General features: G+C 19.9%; 5 protein-coding genes across 5 annotated transcripts; 3 read left to right on the top strand and 2 right to left on the bottom strand.

Annotated features, from left to right (window-relative positions):
* Positions 1-217: 217 nt before the first annotated feature.
* PF3D7_1250800 (DNA repair protein rhp16, putative) lies at positions 218-5387 on the top strand (the record flags this gene model as incomplete). The annotated part of the gene is made up of 2 exons (XM_001350856.1): positions 218-404; positions 631-5387. 2 exons carry the CDS (start codon positions 218-220, stop codon positions 5385-5387), a joined length of 4944 nt encoding a protein of 1647 aa, XP_001350892.1.
* Positions 5388-5852: 465 nt separating this feature from the next.
* On the bottom strand, positions 5853-6818 carry PF3D7_1250900 (conserved protein, unknown function; the record flags this gene model as incomplete). Its single annotated transcript, XM_001350857.1, has 1 exon — positions 5853-6818. The coding sequence occupies one exon, from the start codon at positions 6816-6818 to the stop codon at positions 5853-5855; it is 966 nt and encodes a 321-aa protein (XP_001350893.1).
* A 1051-nt stretch (positions 6819-7869) lies between these two features.
* On the bottom strand, positions 7870-9459 carry PF3D7_1251000 (HSP20-like chaperone, putative; the record flags this gene model as incomplete). The annotated part of the gene is made up of 8 exons (XM_024473418.1): positions 7870-7926; positions 8053-8122; positions 8295-8333; positions 8478-8560; positions 8812-8871; positions 8979-9060; positions 9160-9261; positions 9392-9459. The coding sequence occupies 8 exons, from the start codon at positions 9457-9459 to the stop codon at positions 7870-7872; spliced, it is 561 nt and encodes a 186-aa protein (XP_024329182.1).
* A 2524-nt stretch (positions 9460-11983) lies between these two features.
* PF3D7_1251100 (conserved Plasmodium protein, unknown function) lies at positions 11984-12720 on the top strand (the record flags this gene model as incomplete). Its single annotated transcript, XM_001350859.1, has 3 exons — positions 11984-12197; positions 12372-12418; positions 12577-12720. 3 exons carry the CDS (start codon positions 11984-11986, stop codon positions 12718-12720), a joined length of 405 nt encoding a protein of 134 aa, XP_001350895.1.
* Positions 12721-14586: 1866 nt separating this feature from the next.
* PF3D7_1251200 (coronin) lies at positions 14587-16731 on the top strand (the record flags this gene model as incomplete). The annotated part of the gene is made up of 3 exons (XM_001350860.1): positions 14587-14620; positions 14763-14854; positions 15049-16731. The coding sequence occupies 3 exons, from the start codon at positions 14587-14589 to the stop codon at positions 16729-16731; spliced, it is 1809 nt and encodes a 602-aa protein (XP_001350896.1).
* Between the last annotated feature and the right edge of the window lie 769 nt (positions 16732-17500).

Raw genomic sequence — 17500 nt, forward strand, 5'->3', positions numbered from 1 at the left:
TAATATAGTTGTTATTAAACAGAGTAGGAGATGACATATTTATATGTAGTTATAATAAAATAAAAAATTTTAAATTGATATGTTATATTATTGTAAATAAATAAATATATATATATATATTTTTTTTTTTTTTTTTTTTTTTTTTGTGGGGGGTGTAGTGTATGATTTAAACTAGAACAAGTGCAGATATGTATAATAATAATAATAATAATAAAGTATGGCCAAAAAAATAGATGAATTATTTTCGAAGAAGGAAAGATATTTAAAAGAAATAATAGAAAGTAATTGTATATATGTAAAAGATTTAAATCACTGGGTTGGTACTAATTATATAGCTCGACTGAAATTAAAAAAAGAGCTATTAAAAGTAACCCCCAAATTGTTAATAAACAAAACGCGTTCGAGTAAGGGAAAATAAAAGAATTTATCGTTTATATGTATACAATGATATGTAAATAAATTGTTATATAATATATATATATATATATATATATATATATATATATATATATATATATATATTTATTTATTTATTTATATTTATATATTGTTTATGTATTTATTCCATTGTGTGGACTTATATATTTCATACCTTCAACATTTTTAATAATATATATTTTTTCCTTGTAGGAGCAAGCCGATGTAGGGTGTGCGGTTTTTCTATCGAAAAAGACAATTTACGAATTGGGTATCCTACAAAAGATCCGCGAGGTGATTATGGTTATATAAGTTGTTGGGTACACATTGAATGTAGTAAAAAAATATTGTATTCATGTTTGTATATTGAAGAGAATGAGAATGTTTTAAAAGGATATTTACATGAGTATAAGAATCATAATTGTTCTGGAGAACATTATAATAAATATGAAATATATATTTATAATAATTTACAATGGGATTTATTTTTTGGGGGTATCGAAAATATAAACGAAGAAGAACTATCTAAATTAAAAGAGATGGCAAAACCATATGAAATAAAAAATGATTTGAAATGTAGGAATAGTTTTGAAATGTTAATAAATGAAGAAAATGAAAAAATAAATTCCTTAGATTATTTAAATGTAGAAAAGAAAATAACAAATTATAATTTGATTATACCTAAAGAATTAAAATATGATTTATTACAATATCAAAAAGAAGGCATTTATTGGATGATAAATCAAGAAATGTCTAATGTGAAAGGTGGAATATTAGCTGATGAGATGGGTATGGGGAAAACCATACAAGCCATTACATTGATATTGTGTCAGAAGTTGAACAAGTTAAAGGAAATAAAAAAAGACGAACGAAGTGATGATCATGATAAGGTTGGTTATAAGAATGATGATGAGGAGGATGAGAAGAAGAAGAAAAAGAAAAAGAGTCATATGTTACATGGTGATATTTATAAAGAAGATATTCTATCCTTTGAAGAAAGAGATACAAAACATGAAAAATCGATTAAAGAGATAGATATAAAAAAATCATATAAAAATAGTAGCAGCATATTATATTGTAAAAATTCCACATCGGATGATTTGAAAGTAAAGGAAGAATCAGATTGTAGTGTTATATTAATAGAAAGTGATGATACACAGAATGAAAAAATGAATCATAAAAATGATGTTATGGCAGAAAATAAGATAGATACTGAAAATGTGTTAAATGTGAAAAAAATAAAGAATATAAAAAAGGAATGTGTTAATAATAAAAAAATAAAAAATAATAATAATAATAATAATAAATCAAATTTTAAAAAGAATGATTTTATTAACAAGTTAAAAGGGCAAACATTGATAATTGCACCCGTTGCTGCTGTTATGCAATGGAAATCTGAAATAGAAAAATTTGTTGATGAGAATATTTTAAATGTTTATGTTTATCACGGTAATTCCAAAATAATAAGTGATGAAGAATTAATTAAATATGATATTGTTATAACATCCTATGCAGTTGTCGAAGTTAATTTTAGAAAGATTGTTAACAAACATAAACAACCATGTGAATATTGTGGAAGGTTATATCTACCAAATAATTTAGATATACATAAGAAATATTTTTGTGGTCCTACAGCTGTTAGAACAGAAAAATTGAAAAAGAGAAAAAAAAAAAATAAGGACACAGCACTTGTTGCTATGAAAAAGTTTGATGAAACATTTGTTCCGACACCCAGAAATGTGCTATTAGAAATTATGGCTAATAGTAAGAAAGAATTAGAAGATGAAAAAAAAAAAAATATTGAAATATCTAATAAAAGTCTAAATCATAATAATACTAAGAAAAATAAAGGAAAAAAAAATAATCAAATAAAACAAAGAAATGCACAAAAAGATAGTAATATAGATGTTATTGTATTATCATCGGATAGTTGTAAAGAAAAGAGCTCTTCTTCAGAAAATTCGGTATATTCTCCACTGTCGAGAAAAACATCGAGTAGAATTATTGACTTAAGTAATTTAGGATTTGATAAAGAAACTATGGAACAAGTTATTGAAAGTTTAAGTGAAGGGGGAAAAAAAAAGAAAAACGTAAAAAATGTAAAAAATGTAAATAGTGTAAAAAATGTAAAAAGTGTAAAAAATCATCGAGATGTTAAATGGAATGTAGTTATTAAAAATATGTTAGAGAATTTTTTGTATAATGTAGATATGAATGACAAATGTAAACATGTGTTGATTAAAATATATGTAACAAACACAACAATACAAAACACTGAGCTGGAAAAATTAAATATGGGGGAACTCAAGGTTGTTCTAATAACAATGGGAAAGCATATATTTGGTACCAAAGTTGAGTTAATAAATAGAATATTAGTATCAGCAAAATATATACGGAAAGAATTATATGACGAGAATACTGAGACAGAGGAAAAAGACACATCAGGTGTTCATAATGAGGATGGTGATACATCTATGGGTGTTACTAATCAAAAGGGAAAGGATAAATTTTGTAAAGAAAGGAAAATTAAAAAAGAGGATGAAAAAAGTAGCATTGAGAAGAAAAGAAAAACGGTGGATGTTATAAGTGTGGGTGGGGACGTAAAAAGGGATATGTCATTAAATAAGAGGAGGAATACGACAAATCGAGGGACGACGATGAAGATTAAAGGGGAAACGAGAGAATATGCATCAAATAAAGGAAAGAATAATAATGATGATGATAATAATAATTCTTATTATAGCGATGCAAAGAGTTATACAAGTGAGAGTAGCGATGAATCCTATCAAGGTGATATATGCTCGAAAAAAAAAGAACCCAAAAAAAATACAAAGAGTATTAGAAGAAGCCAAAGGAAGAGTTATTGTAAGAGCTCTTTAGAAAGTGAAAAAAAGGAGGAATCCGATAATTCATATAATACTAATGATTATAATGATTGTGACGATTGTGACGATTGTGATGATTATAATAATTGTGATGATAATAATTATTGTGATGATTGTGATGATTCGTCAAATTCGTTTGATTCGTATGATTCCATTATTGTTCGAAAGTCGAAGATGAGTAAGGAAAAGAAAAAAAGAGAGAATATGAAAATTTTTGATGAAAGTGCGTTACATCAGATATATTGGAATCGTATTATTTTAGATGAAGCACATCGAATTAAGAATAGGAATACATCTACTACCCAATCTATATTGAATTTAAAATGTTGTGGTTATAGATGGTGTTTAACGGGAACACCGTTACAGAATCGGATTTCTGAATTGTATAGTTTAATAAGATTTATTGAATTTTATCCATATGCTTATTATTTTTGTTCAAAAAAGGATTGTAAATGTTTATTATTAAATTATGAGATGCGAGATAACAAATATTGTTATTTTTGTAATCATTCTAGGATAAATCATTTTAATTATTTTAATAAAAGAATTTTAAAACCTATACAATCTTTTGGATATAGAGGGGAAGGATTAAGTGGTATGTCTTATTTAAAGAATGAAGTGTTAGATAAAATATTATTACGTAGAACTAAAGGTGAAAGGAAGAGTGATATTAATTTAAAACCTTTGATTATAAAAATAAGAAAGGATAAATTATCAAAAGAAGAAAAAGATTTTTATGAATCTTTATATAAACAAACATCAACACAATTTAATACATATGTGAATTCAAATACTGTTTTACATAATTATGCACATATTTTTGATTTGTTAAGTAGATTGAGACAAGCAGCTGACCATCCTTATTTAATTATATTTGGTAACTCCTTTTTAAGTGATCCTTCTGGTAAATTTATAAAGAAAAATACAACAATAATTCCAGCTATTTCAAATGATTATGTATGTGGTATATGTTTAGAAAATGTTCAGAAAAGAAATAATATAAGCACAAAATGTAATCATAATTTCCACAAATCATGTTTAAAACAATATATAGAAAGTTTTGAGATGGAAAATGCTGATCAGCAAGAAGAGGAAAAGGAGGATTCTAATTTTAAAAATAGTAATATGATAAAGTACAACACCTATGATATTGGTCAACGTGAAGGTATGAATAATGTAAAATCTACAAATAGTTGTAAGTACGATATTGTAATAAATGATGATATCCATAACAATATAAATAAATTAGAAACACATGAGAATGATAATTTGATTACTAGTAAGGATCTATTGAAAAATAAGAAAAGCTTAGAAAAGAAATCTAAATCTATATCTGTTGTGAAGTTTAAAAATAAAGATGGATATATTAATTTGTTAAGTAATGATGAAAATGTAAAAGATTATCCTTTAGGATGTCCTGTGTGTTATATCCCGTTAACAGTTGATTTTAATCTTCTCGTAGATAAAGAAGAAAATGAAGAAGATGAAATTATTATATGTAAAGAAGAAACTACGTATATAAATAAAAGTTTTATAAATAGAATCAATACTCAAGAATATAGATCAAGTACTAAAATTGAAGCAGTTTATGAAGAAGTACAAAATGTAATAAATAATACAGATGATAAATGTTTAATTTTTTCACAATATTGTTCCATGTTAGATTTAATAGAATATCATTTAAAAAAACATAATATTGTTTGTTCTAAATTATTAGGATATATGTCTATGATTTCAAGAAATAATATTTTATACAATTTTAATCAAGATAAACAATTAAGAGTATTATTAATAAGTTTAAAAGCAGGAGGTGAAGGTTTAAATCTTCAAGTAGCAAATCGAATATTTATTGTAGACCCTTGGTGGAATCCAGCAGCTGAACTACAAGCTATTCAGAGAGCTCATCGAATTGGTCAAACCAAAACGGTATATGCTATACGTTTTATTATAGAAAATACTGTAGAAGAAAAAATTATTCAGCTGCAAAATAAAAAGCAGTTGGTTTTTGACAGTACTATTGGAGATTCTGGAAACGCCATGCAAAAATTATCAAAGGAGGATTTGGCATTCTTATTCCACTCATAAAAATTAAAATTACACAAAATGATATAATATATATATATATATATATATATATGTATATATTTTATATATGTATATATTTTATATATTATTTTTTTTTTATATGTTTGCATAAAATAATTATAAAAAAAATAACGTTTTTTAGTTCATATTTATGGTGTGAGACACCCTTCATAAACTTAAAAATAAAATGACTTATATATATCATTGTTTAAAAAAAAAAAAAAAAATAAAAAATAAAAAATAAAAAATAAAAAAAATAAAAAATAAAAAAAATAAAAAATAAAAAAAATAAAAAATAAAAAATAAAAAAAATAAAAAATAAAAAATAAAAAATAAAAAAAATAAAAAAGGATGAATGATTAAATTTTTATGATAATTTATTGTTGTTATAAAAATAAATATACATATATATATATATATATATATATATATATATATATATATATATATATATATATATATATGTTAAAATTTCCTTAAATACAAGTTAACATAAAATTGGTTATTTTTAAATAGTATATATTTTTTTTGTTTATTTGTAATTTCTTGATATAATTTTTTTAATTCTTTTTTATAAGAAGTTTTGCAGTGTATCAAATAATTTAGTAATTTTTCATTTTCTTCTTTTTTTTGTAACATTTCTTTTCTTAAGGAGAAATAATTTTGATTGATGTTATTATTATAGACTTTCATTTCTCCAACTTGTTTTAAAAGTTTGAAATATGTAAAGCGCAGAATATTATATTGTCTGAAATATTTTTGATTTTTCCTATCATGTAGTTGTATTTTAGTTTTAAGAGATTTATTATTATTTTCATATAATTTTATTTGGGTTTCTTTTTTATTAAGTAATTCTTCTAATTTGAATATATCTTTTTTTTTTTCATACAATTCTTCTTCTCTTTTACATATAACATTATTTAAATTATTATTTTCTTTGTTTAAAATATGAAGCATTTTTTCTTTTTCATTAACACTGTTTTTAAGAAGCAAAATCAATTCTTCATTTTTCCCTTTTTCTTTAATAACTTCTAGAAATTCTTTTTTTGTTATAGTATTCTGAGAAAGGCTATCTGGGCTTTTCATTGTAATTATATTAGTCCTAGAATAATTTAAAGAATTGTCATTATTATAATCATTCTGATTATTATTATTATTATGTCCTTTTTTTGTTTCGTTACTTAAAAAAATGTCTTCATTTCTTGATATATTCGTTTCTGTCATCATAGTACTTTCAAAAGAATGGTTTAACTTTCGGTTATTTAATAAATACATATTTTCAGAAGTTAAAGAAGCAATAATTGCTAGCAGATTGTTTTTTTCTTCAACAAGGGAATTGTAGGATTTCATTATACTTTCATATTTTTTACTTTGATTAAGGTTTCTTTCAACAATTCGTTTTTGTATGGTACTTTTCCAATCTTCTTTCATTTTCCCATTTTTATTCTTATAGCTAGCCAACAAAAAAAAAAAAAAAAAAAAAAAAAAAAAAAATATATATATATATATATATATATATTATATTTATGTATAATATATTATTAATTGTATTATATGAAGATTTTAATTTTTTCTTATTTTTACATTTATATATTTTTTTTATCCCTTTTTGTTCATTTTATATTTTCAAAAAATAAAATTAAATGAAATAAGTTAAAATAGTACGTAGTGTTCCTTAAGTATATGGAAATATTGATACACGTAAGTAAATTTATACAAGAGAAATTTTCTATACATATCTTAAATAAATAAATAAATAAATATATAAATTTATATATATATATATATTTTTTTTTTAATGTTCATTTTTATAATTATTTAATTTTTCTCTTTTTTTTAAAATTTGTAAAAAATCGTTTTATTTTTATCCTAAATTTAAATACAGAGAAAATAGAACACTTAAACGGGGAAAGCCATTACTACTCTTTCAGTTCTTTTTTCGTGACCTTATTTTATAAGAAAAAGAAAAAAACAAATTAAGCTACTGAAAAATATAAAATTATAATGATATTTGTATTATGTAAATATTTGCTCCTTTTATATTTTTACAAAATATATGTTATAAAAAAGGATGAATATTATTTAACATTATTTTAGTTTATATATATATTGGAATAGGTGGATATTTGTCTGTTCATGAGATGCGTTTTTTTTTTTTTTTTTTTTTACAATGAATTGAATAATAAATAAACTAAAAAAATAAAGGAAAACATAAAATCATCTAGTTATTATGTGGGAAAATATAAATAAATAAATAAATATATATATATATATATATATATATATTTTTTTTAAAGAGAATATTTTTAAGAAAGAGAAATATAAAATGAACTATCATTACAGTGAAATTATATTTATAAAACAATTGTGCTTATTTCTCTTTTTCGTTCATGTACAAATAAATAAAAATATAAATAAATTATTAATATATATATATTTATATTTTTGAAATATATGTAAATATATATTATATCGTCGTTTTCTAATATTCGTGTAATGAGAAGTTTGGATGTTCATTCTTCAAGTTTTCAATTATATTCTAAATGTAAAGGAAAAAAAAATACATATGTATATAAGTATATATATATATATATGTATATTTTATTTTATGTAATAATTAATATAGTTATATCTTTTTTAATTTTCTTGTCTGATAAGTTGTCACCTCAACTAAATCCTTTTTTTTATTGGATTCGTTTTTAGAGGGTGGAGAATTCATTTTTCTTTTGTGAAACCTATGAATATATAAAAAATTTGAAAGACAAAAGTTTTGCAGGAACAACATGTACTAATATACAGTAATTTGTATGTATTCAATTTATGTGAGAAGAAAAGGAAATTTTCTTTTTTTTTTTTTTAAATAATATATATATATATATATATGTAAGATGACACAATTTGTATTACATATAATAGCTAAACCAAATTTCTTTTGCTTCTTCACAGCTATAAATGTGTCAAACATTAAAAATAAAAAAGAATAAAATAATAAAAGTTACATGTATATATATATATATATATATATATATATATATATATATTTTATAATGATTAAGTAATTGTGTACATTCATATATATATTTCGTTTACTCATTTCCATCTCCAAGTATTTTATCCTTGATTAAAAAATGTTGTTTTTCTTTTTCTTTTGTCAAGCGTTTCCAACATGGTTCCTTAAAAAGAAATAAAAATGCAACATTTTTAATTTATTTATTTTGTTCATTATGGTATACGGTTTTTATTTTATCTTATTTTTTTTCTTTCTTTTTTTTGGATAATATAATAACGTAATAAATTAATATGCATACATATGTATATATATATATATATATATATATATATATATATATAAAGAAAAAAATAAAAGAATAACGAACAAAACTATAAATAAATAATATTAATGAAAGGTAATAAGATAGCTAACTTTGATCTGTTTGTGAACCTTTAATTTTAACCCCTTTTGCAGAACGGAATAAGAACAATTCTATATAAAATGTAATAAATAAAAATAAATATTTTAAAATAAATAATTATAATTATACTTATTTGTGTATATCTATTAAAGAAGGATATAATCTTTGTTTAATGAACCTCTGGAATTATTGGTCTCAATAAATTCAAAATGAGTTCATAATGTTTTCCGTCTTTATTTATAGCTGATACATATATAATACTGTAATGTTTTAAAAAAAAAAAAATAAAATAAAATAATAACTTGATAATATATATATATATATTATATATCGTATTATATAAGTTTATGAAATATAACTTTTCTTTAAATTGAATTTCTTCTTTTTCCATTTTTGGAATAGAGACAATTAATGTAAGTTGGCTGGAATTTTGTCCCCATTTAACTGTTGGCACTTCTTTACTTGAAAGAAAAAAAAAATTATACATATAAATATATAAATAAATATATATATATATATATATATATATAATACAATAAACAGAGTAAATATGTATATAATATATATATATATATATATATTAATGATTACTCTACATTTGCTGAAACAAATAAAGTAGACATCCATAATATATTAAAAAACAACAGTATATTTGTCATTCTGAACAAAATTATATATTTATTTTTATTTTCATATAATAGAAAAGAAGACTGTGTGTGTTTTGTTTCTTCTTTTTTGGAATATAACTTTTTTTTGTACGCGTTATTTCAATATTTATATTCAAAATGAAACATATAACTTAAAAAGGATTTTATAAAAAATATATTTTTAATAAGAAAAAAATAAAGAACCAAATTAACGATAAAAAAAAATTTAATTAATTGTTTTTATTTATTCTTGAATATTTATATAGAATTGAATAAAAAGAAAAAAAAATAAATAACCTGTCCAGGTCATGTACATTTGTTTTTATTACGAACAAAATTGTAATATAAAAAAAACGGCGAAATTATAACCTTTCTGAATTAAAAAAAAAAAAAAAAAAAAAAATTATGAACAGTTAAGGTTATATATTATGAAGTTTTTCGAATTGGCAATTTATAGAAAAAGAATATGTTTTTCCATTTATTTATTTATAAATTGAATTTTATGAAGAATATAAAATATAAAAAGGTATATATTTAATTTGAGGGCATTTCATAGAATATTATATTTAAAAATATAAACCCTTAAAAAGATATCACGAATAATATATATATATATATATATATATATATATATTATTTGTTTTTTTTAAATTATTCATTTTTTTATTAATGTTTAAGTGTAACACAAATAATAATTAATTATATTCTCGTATAGAATAAAATATTTCATATTTTTTAACCATATAAAAATACATGAAATTATTTATATATTTTATATATAGATTGATTAATTTTTTAAATATAGACTTTTCATACAAATATTATATGCTTTTAATTTTTAATATTTTTAATTTTTTATATAACAAAAAAAAAGTACGATTAAAAAAAATGTACAGATTTTTATAGAATATGTTCTAATTTATATTTATATCAATATTATTCTTTTCTACTTATAATTTTATAATCTTTAAAATGGAATTATTTTATTTTTAAATAAACACATTAAATTTTAATAATTTTAATGAAAATTTATATATTTGAAAAACAAAATGGAAAAAATAAAAGAAAAAATAAAAAAATAAAATAAAATGAAAAAAATAAAAAAAAAAGTGTTTTTATAGCGACCTGTAAATGCGTTAAAATTTACTTATGGTATTCTTAAAGTGTTCATATAATATATTATATATATATATATATATAATATTATATATATTTATTATTAAAATAAATGGGTTCGAATTCATATATTTTAATTAAATATTATATCAAATGAGCGAAGAAAAATAAGGGTCCAAATATATTTTATTTATAATATATTTTATATATTATTATTTTTTTTTTACCTTAGTATATATCTTAACAACATTTTAAGTAACATTTATAATATAAATATATAATTATATATTATATATTTGTTCTTATTTATAATTTATAAAAATCATATTGCATATATATTTCTTTTGTTGTGTTTTTTTTCTAATTAGTTTTTGGAAAGTATAAATATATATTATATTAACATAAAATATATAATATATTTTAATATATTTTTATTATTTTATTAAGTTTTTTTTTTTTTTTTTTTTTTTTTTTTTTTTTTATATATATTTTATTTTTTATCATAATATTTTATAAATTGAAGCTTTTTGTGCCATGGGAGGTTTTTCTTTTACTTGTTAAATTTAAATACGTCATATAATTATTTATATATATTTGTTTTGATTATATGACATTTATTATATGTTAATATAAATAAAATAATATTTAAGTAGTTAATTTTTTTTTTTTTTTTTTTTTTTTTTGTTGTATATTAATTAATATATAATTTTAAATATTCCAATTTTCTATATTATGATGCACAAATATATATACTTGATTTAATAATTATATTTAGTGGTACTACTTTTGATAATTAGCATATAATAAATATATATATATATATATATATATATATATATATATATATTAAGATATTATTAGTTTTGAAAGTTTTTGTGTCCACATATATTTATATATGTGAGGCGTATAAATTAAAACGTAAGAATAAAAGAAAGACTTATCGATTATTATTATAATATATATATATATATACATATAATATTTATTTATATATACATATAATGTGTATGAATACGTATACATATTTGTATTTGTTTTCTCTTCTAACAATTTTGAATAATAAATATTAAAGTTGCAAGAAGAAAATACTTTTGTTAATTTAATTTTATTATTTTATTATTATTTTTTTTTTTTTTTATGAATTGATATTTAATGAAAGGTTTATATAAAAGTTTAGTATGAGTAATAGTTTTGAGTTAAAAAAAATTTAAAATAAAATAATAATTAAAAAATTAGTAAAGAATATTTCTTTTTTTTTTTCTTTTTTTTTTTTTTTTTTTTTTTCTTTTTTTTTGTCCATTTTTTATAAAATGTTATTTTAAGATATATAAACAATTAACATTTTAAAAACGATACATGATTTTTATAAATTATTTAATTTTTGTTTTTTATGTGTTCATAAATATTATATAAGAACTAGATGGAAAAAAAAAAAGGAAAATTGCCTGAACAAGATTCAACTATAGCGAGCAAATCGAAAAATGCATATTACACACAACCTGCATTGTGTACAGATACAGGCTCAGAAGGAATTTATAACAGCAATTCAAATATAATAAGATGTATGGAGAGAGATGATTCGAGAGCGCGTCATAATATAAATTTTAATTCTAATACGATTCTAAGTTTTTTATGTAAAAAAGAAAAAAAACATACACGAATGTTTTTATATAAATATAAATATAAATATATATATATATATATATATATATATATATATATATATATGTATATATATTAGATGAACCTTTTTATTGTATTATGAATATATGATTTAATTTTATTTCATTTTTTTTTTTTTTCTTTAGATAATATCTTTTGTATATTGGGAATTATATGCGCTTGGGGAACAGTGGTAATTTTATAATATAATAGAAACCATACGAATAAATATAAATTAATAAAAATACAATTTAAACGTTTTAATCATATATAATTTACACTTTATTTTATTATATTTTATTTATTTATTTACTTTTTTTTTTTTTCTTTTTTTTTTTTTTTATTATATAGGATTCTTTCGTTGATGTTATATCAGGAAAAGACATGTACATTTCTTTGATTTGTTATTGCATATTATTATTTATAGCTTTAAGTTTTTTAATATACTACGTATATTTTATAGATAGAGATTACAGGCCTTGTGATATTTTTTAAAAAAGAGGAAAAAGATAAAGAAATTAAAGGAGAGATTTTTTTAATTTGTTATTTTATTTATTTTTATGTTATATAATTTTTATTTTTATGTTATATAATTTTTATTTTTATGTTATATAATTTTTATTTTTATGTTATATAATTTTTATTTTTATGTTATATAATTTTTATTTTTATGTTATATAATTTTTATTTTTATGTTATATAATTTTTATTTTTATTTTTATGTTATTTTATTTTTAATTTTAATTTTAATTTTCCTTTGTTTTTTTTTTTTTTTTTTTTGAATTATGGATGTGTAAAAATAAGAGAAAAAAAATATAATACAGAATCACGCACAACATCAAAAAAAAAAAAAAAAAAAAAGGGAAACAAAAAGAAAAACAAAAGAAAAAAAAGAAGAAGAAAAAAAATAAAATAAAATTAAAAAGAAAAAAAAAAAGAAAAAAAAAAGAAAAAAAAAAGAAAATAAAAAAGAAAAAAACACGTTTTTAAAAAATAAATATAAATAAAAAAAAAAACATGAAAATGAAAATGAAAATTTATATATAATATATATATATATATATATATATATATATATATAATATAACAACTTGGAAAAAAAGAAATCTATAAATTTGTTCCTTTTAATTTTTTTTTTTCTTTTTTTTTTTTTTTTTTTTTTTTTTTGGTTTAGCTATTTTTGTAAATATAGTATAATATAAATAGAATAAATAATGTAATATATTGAACGTTTGAATTTATACAAAAAAATAAAATTTACGGTTTTCTTTTTCATGTTCCATATGTAAATTAGCTTGCATGGACCTTAATTTTTTATATAGAAAATAAAGGAATTGTTCTTCGTATATTAATAGATACATTAAAATATTTAATAAAGTTTGATTTTTTTCTTAATATATATATATATATATTATATTTATTTTGTACTACATCTTTAGAAAGAAAATATGTGTGTACGAGTGTGTTTTTTTATTATTTGATTCATATATATATATATATATATATATATATATATATATAATAGGATATAAATAAAAAAGAAATAGAAAAAGTTTTAACAGAAAAATTTCCCATTACAATCATTTCAAACATGCTTAAAATATAAAAAAAAAAAAAAAAAATAAATAAATAAAATAAAATAAAAAAATAAAATAAATAAAAAATGATAGAATAGAAAAAAAAAAAAAAAAAAAAAACAGTAAAATAAATAACAATAATAAATAAATAAATATATATATATATATATATATATATATATATATATATCAAATATGTTAAATTTTTAAAGCACAAATTTTGGTGTGTGTTTATAAATATATATTGAGGTGGGTTATACACAAGTATATATATATATATATATATATATTTTATTATTATTTATTTGTCCTACTATATGTAGAACAAATCTACATATAACTGGTTATATATATAAAATAATATAAAAAATTATATGTAAAAGAAAAAAAGTGTATATATATATATATTGATTTTTTTTTTTTTTTTTTTTTTTTTTTTTCCCTTTTAAATAATATCATGGTGTTCTTTTTTTCAACTGATTATATGATTATATAAATTTATAAATTTTGTTTTCTTTGTCTACTGCGGACTATTTGTATATAACTAAATGAATATATTTATATAATATTGATTAATAGTCTGCGTATATATTTGTAAAGTATTATATATATATATATATATATATATGTGTGATATTATTTGTTCCTTTGTAACACCTGTTAATTGTTAATAATTTTTTAATGAATTACATAACAAAAAAACATTAAATTTAGAGAGAGAGAAAAAAAAAAAAAAAATATAAATATATATATATATATATTTATGTTTATGTAATAGAAGAAGATGTATAATGTTCCTTTAATCAAGAATTTATATCGTAAGAAAATAATTTTTTTTTTTTTATGTGTGTGAATAAATCTCTTCATATAGAAAGGATGATTATTATAAAAAAAATATATATGTATTTATATATATATATATATATATATATGTTAATTTTTTTTTTTTTTTTTTTTTAGCTGATCCGTCAAATAACCTGTACGGAGACTTGAGGATTTGCTCGAGAGCAACCGAAACATGTGGTATAGCTTGTAGTGCTGGATATATTGCTGTAAGGAAAAAAAAAAAAAATAATAATAATAAAAAATTAAAATGTACAAATGATGCAGTATATATGTATATGTATTTATGTATATATTTATGTATATATGTATGTACATATTTATGTATGTATATATTTGGTGCGCTTTAAAGATTAATTCATTATTCATATATATCGTTTTATATGATTTGTTCATATTATAGGTACCATGGCAAGTTGAAGGGGGAGGAATGATCGGAGTTATCAGATTAGAAAATCAAGTGAGAAATCCCCCTGTAATAAAATTGAAGAGTCATACATCTCCCATCCTTGATTTGTCATTTAACCCGTGTTATAGTGAGATATTAGCTTCATGTTCAGAAGATATGTCTATAAGAATATGGGAGATACGTCATGAGGATGAGAATGTGAATGAGGTAAAGGATCCTTTATGTATATTAAATGGTCATAAGAAAAAAGTAAATATATTATCATGGAATCCTATGAATTATTTTATATTATCATCTACCTCTTTTGATTCTTCTGTTAATATATGGGATATAGAAAATGAGAAGAAAGCCTTTGAAATAAATATGCCAAAGAAATTAAGTTCTTTACAATGGGATATCGGTGGTAATTTATTAAGTGGAACTTGTCAGAATAAACAGATACATATAATAGATCCTAGAAAACAAGAAATTTGTAACAGCTTTTTAATCCATGATGGTGGTAAAAGTACAAAATGTATATGGATTGATGGATTTGGTGGTGAAGACAAATGTATTTTAACCACTGGTTTTTCAAAGAATAATATGAGAGAATTGAAATTATGGAGTTTAAAGAATACGACATCACCATTAACTACTATTACATTAGATAATGCTGCTTCACCTTTATTACCACATTATGATGAGAGCGTAGGTATGATTTATTTGATAGGTAAAGGTGATGGTAATTGTCGTTATTATCAATATTCACAAGGTTCCATACGTAAAGTCGATGAATATAAATCGTGCTTACCTTTTAGATCTTTTGGATTTTTACCTAAACGTATGTGTGACGTATACAAATGTGAAATTGGTAGAGTATATAAAAATGAAAATAACACAGATATTAGACCCATATCTTTTTATGTACCTAGAAAGAATTCATCAATATTTCAAGAAGATTTATATCCTCCTATTATTATGAGAGATCCTGAACGTAGTACAAACAAATGGATTGATGGTATAAACCTAGATATTAAAAGGGTGTCTATAAAGGATTTAACCGAAGACGATTTATTAATTACAAAAAAATTTAAACAACTTCCTAAGGAATCCAAAAGTATTCTTATTCAAGATAACAATAATCCTAAGAAGGGTTCTGTCATGAGACAGTTTACCAAAAAATTTACCTTCAGAAAAAAAAAAGAAACTACAGAGATACAAGGAGAAATAATGGGGGAAACCAAATCTTCGATTGAAGCTGATTTTGAACCACAAGAATGTAAAGAAAATAAAAAAGGAAATAAATTAAATGAAGCACCCAAATTTTTATTTGCTTGTGAGGACGTTGAAATATGTCATTTGAAAGACAACGTGGACGATGATGACTATCTCATAGTTAATGGAACAAATGAGCCATACGAAGAAACTGTTATTAAAACAAATGAAAATGAGAATTATAAAGAAAATAATGATAGTAGTATACAAAGTATAAGAAGTAATAGTAAAAGTATAGAAAAGAATGATGATGATAATAATAATAATAATAATGATAACACACTCCAATCTGAAGAAAATGAAGAACATCTTAAACATATATCTTCAATACATGAAGAAAATAATTTTAAGAATTTCTTCAAAAATGTATTAGATAATATACTAGACATGAAAATGTGTAAAAGTACAGCAACGGTATTATGAAAAGGGGGGAGGGGCACATCAGCGATCACAAACAAAAAAAATAAATAGTACCTTCCAAGTGTATATATAAACATGAATACTAACATATAAAAATAAACATATATATATATATATATTTATATATTTATATATTTATTTATATATAATTTATAACTTGTAAATTTTTTTTTTTTCCTTTTTTGTGGCAAATAAAATGAATTCTTCTTCTTCTTATTATTATATATATATTTTTTATTTTTCATTTCTTTCCTACTATTTGTTAAAATTTTTTGATTTTTCCCATTAAATATAATATTGAATTATAAAATATGACTTCAAAAAAATAATAAATGTTATATATATATATATATATATATATATATATATATAATATTTATATATATTTATAATTATACTAATTTTTTTTTTTATCGTAGAAGAAAATACAATAATTATTATCGTTTCAATATTTTATCTTTTCAATATCATACAAATTTTTCGGTTTTAATTTTTTTTTTTTTTTTTTTTTTTTAAAAGGTCAGCTTTATATAAGAATAATCAGACGACAATAAAAATACAAGTGAATGAATGAACAAATAAATAAATATAGATTATTAAAATATTAACATGTTTTACTATTTATATGAACAAATTACAATAAAAGTTACCTTTTTATTTAAGAAAAGAAAAAAAAAAAAAAAAAAAAAGACGATAATATTCTATGTGTAAAATGAAACAAAGAATAAACAAAGAACTTATTAAAAAAACAAAAAAAAAAAAAAAAAAAAAA

This window comes from Plasmodium falciparum (assembly GCF_000002765.6).
Source record: "Plasmodium falciparum 3D7 genome assembly, chromosome: 12".
Taxonomy (NCBI): Eukaryota; Apicomplexa; class Aconoidasida; order Haemosporida; family Plasmodiidae; genus Plasmodium; species Plasmodium falciparum.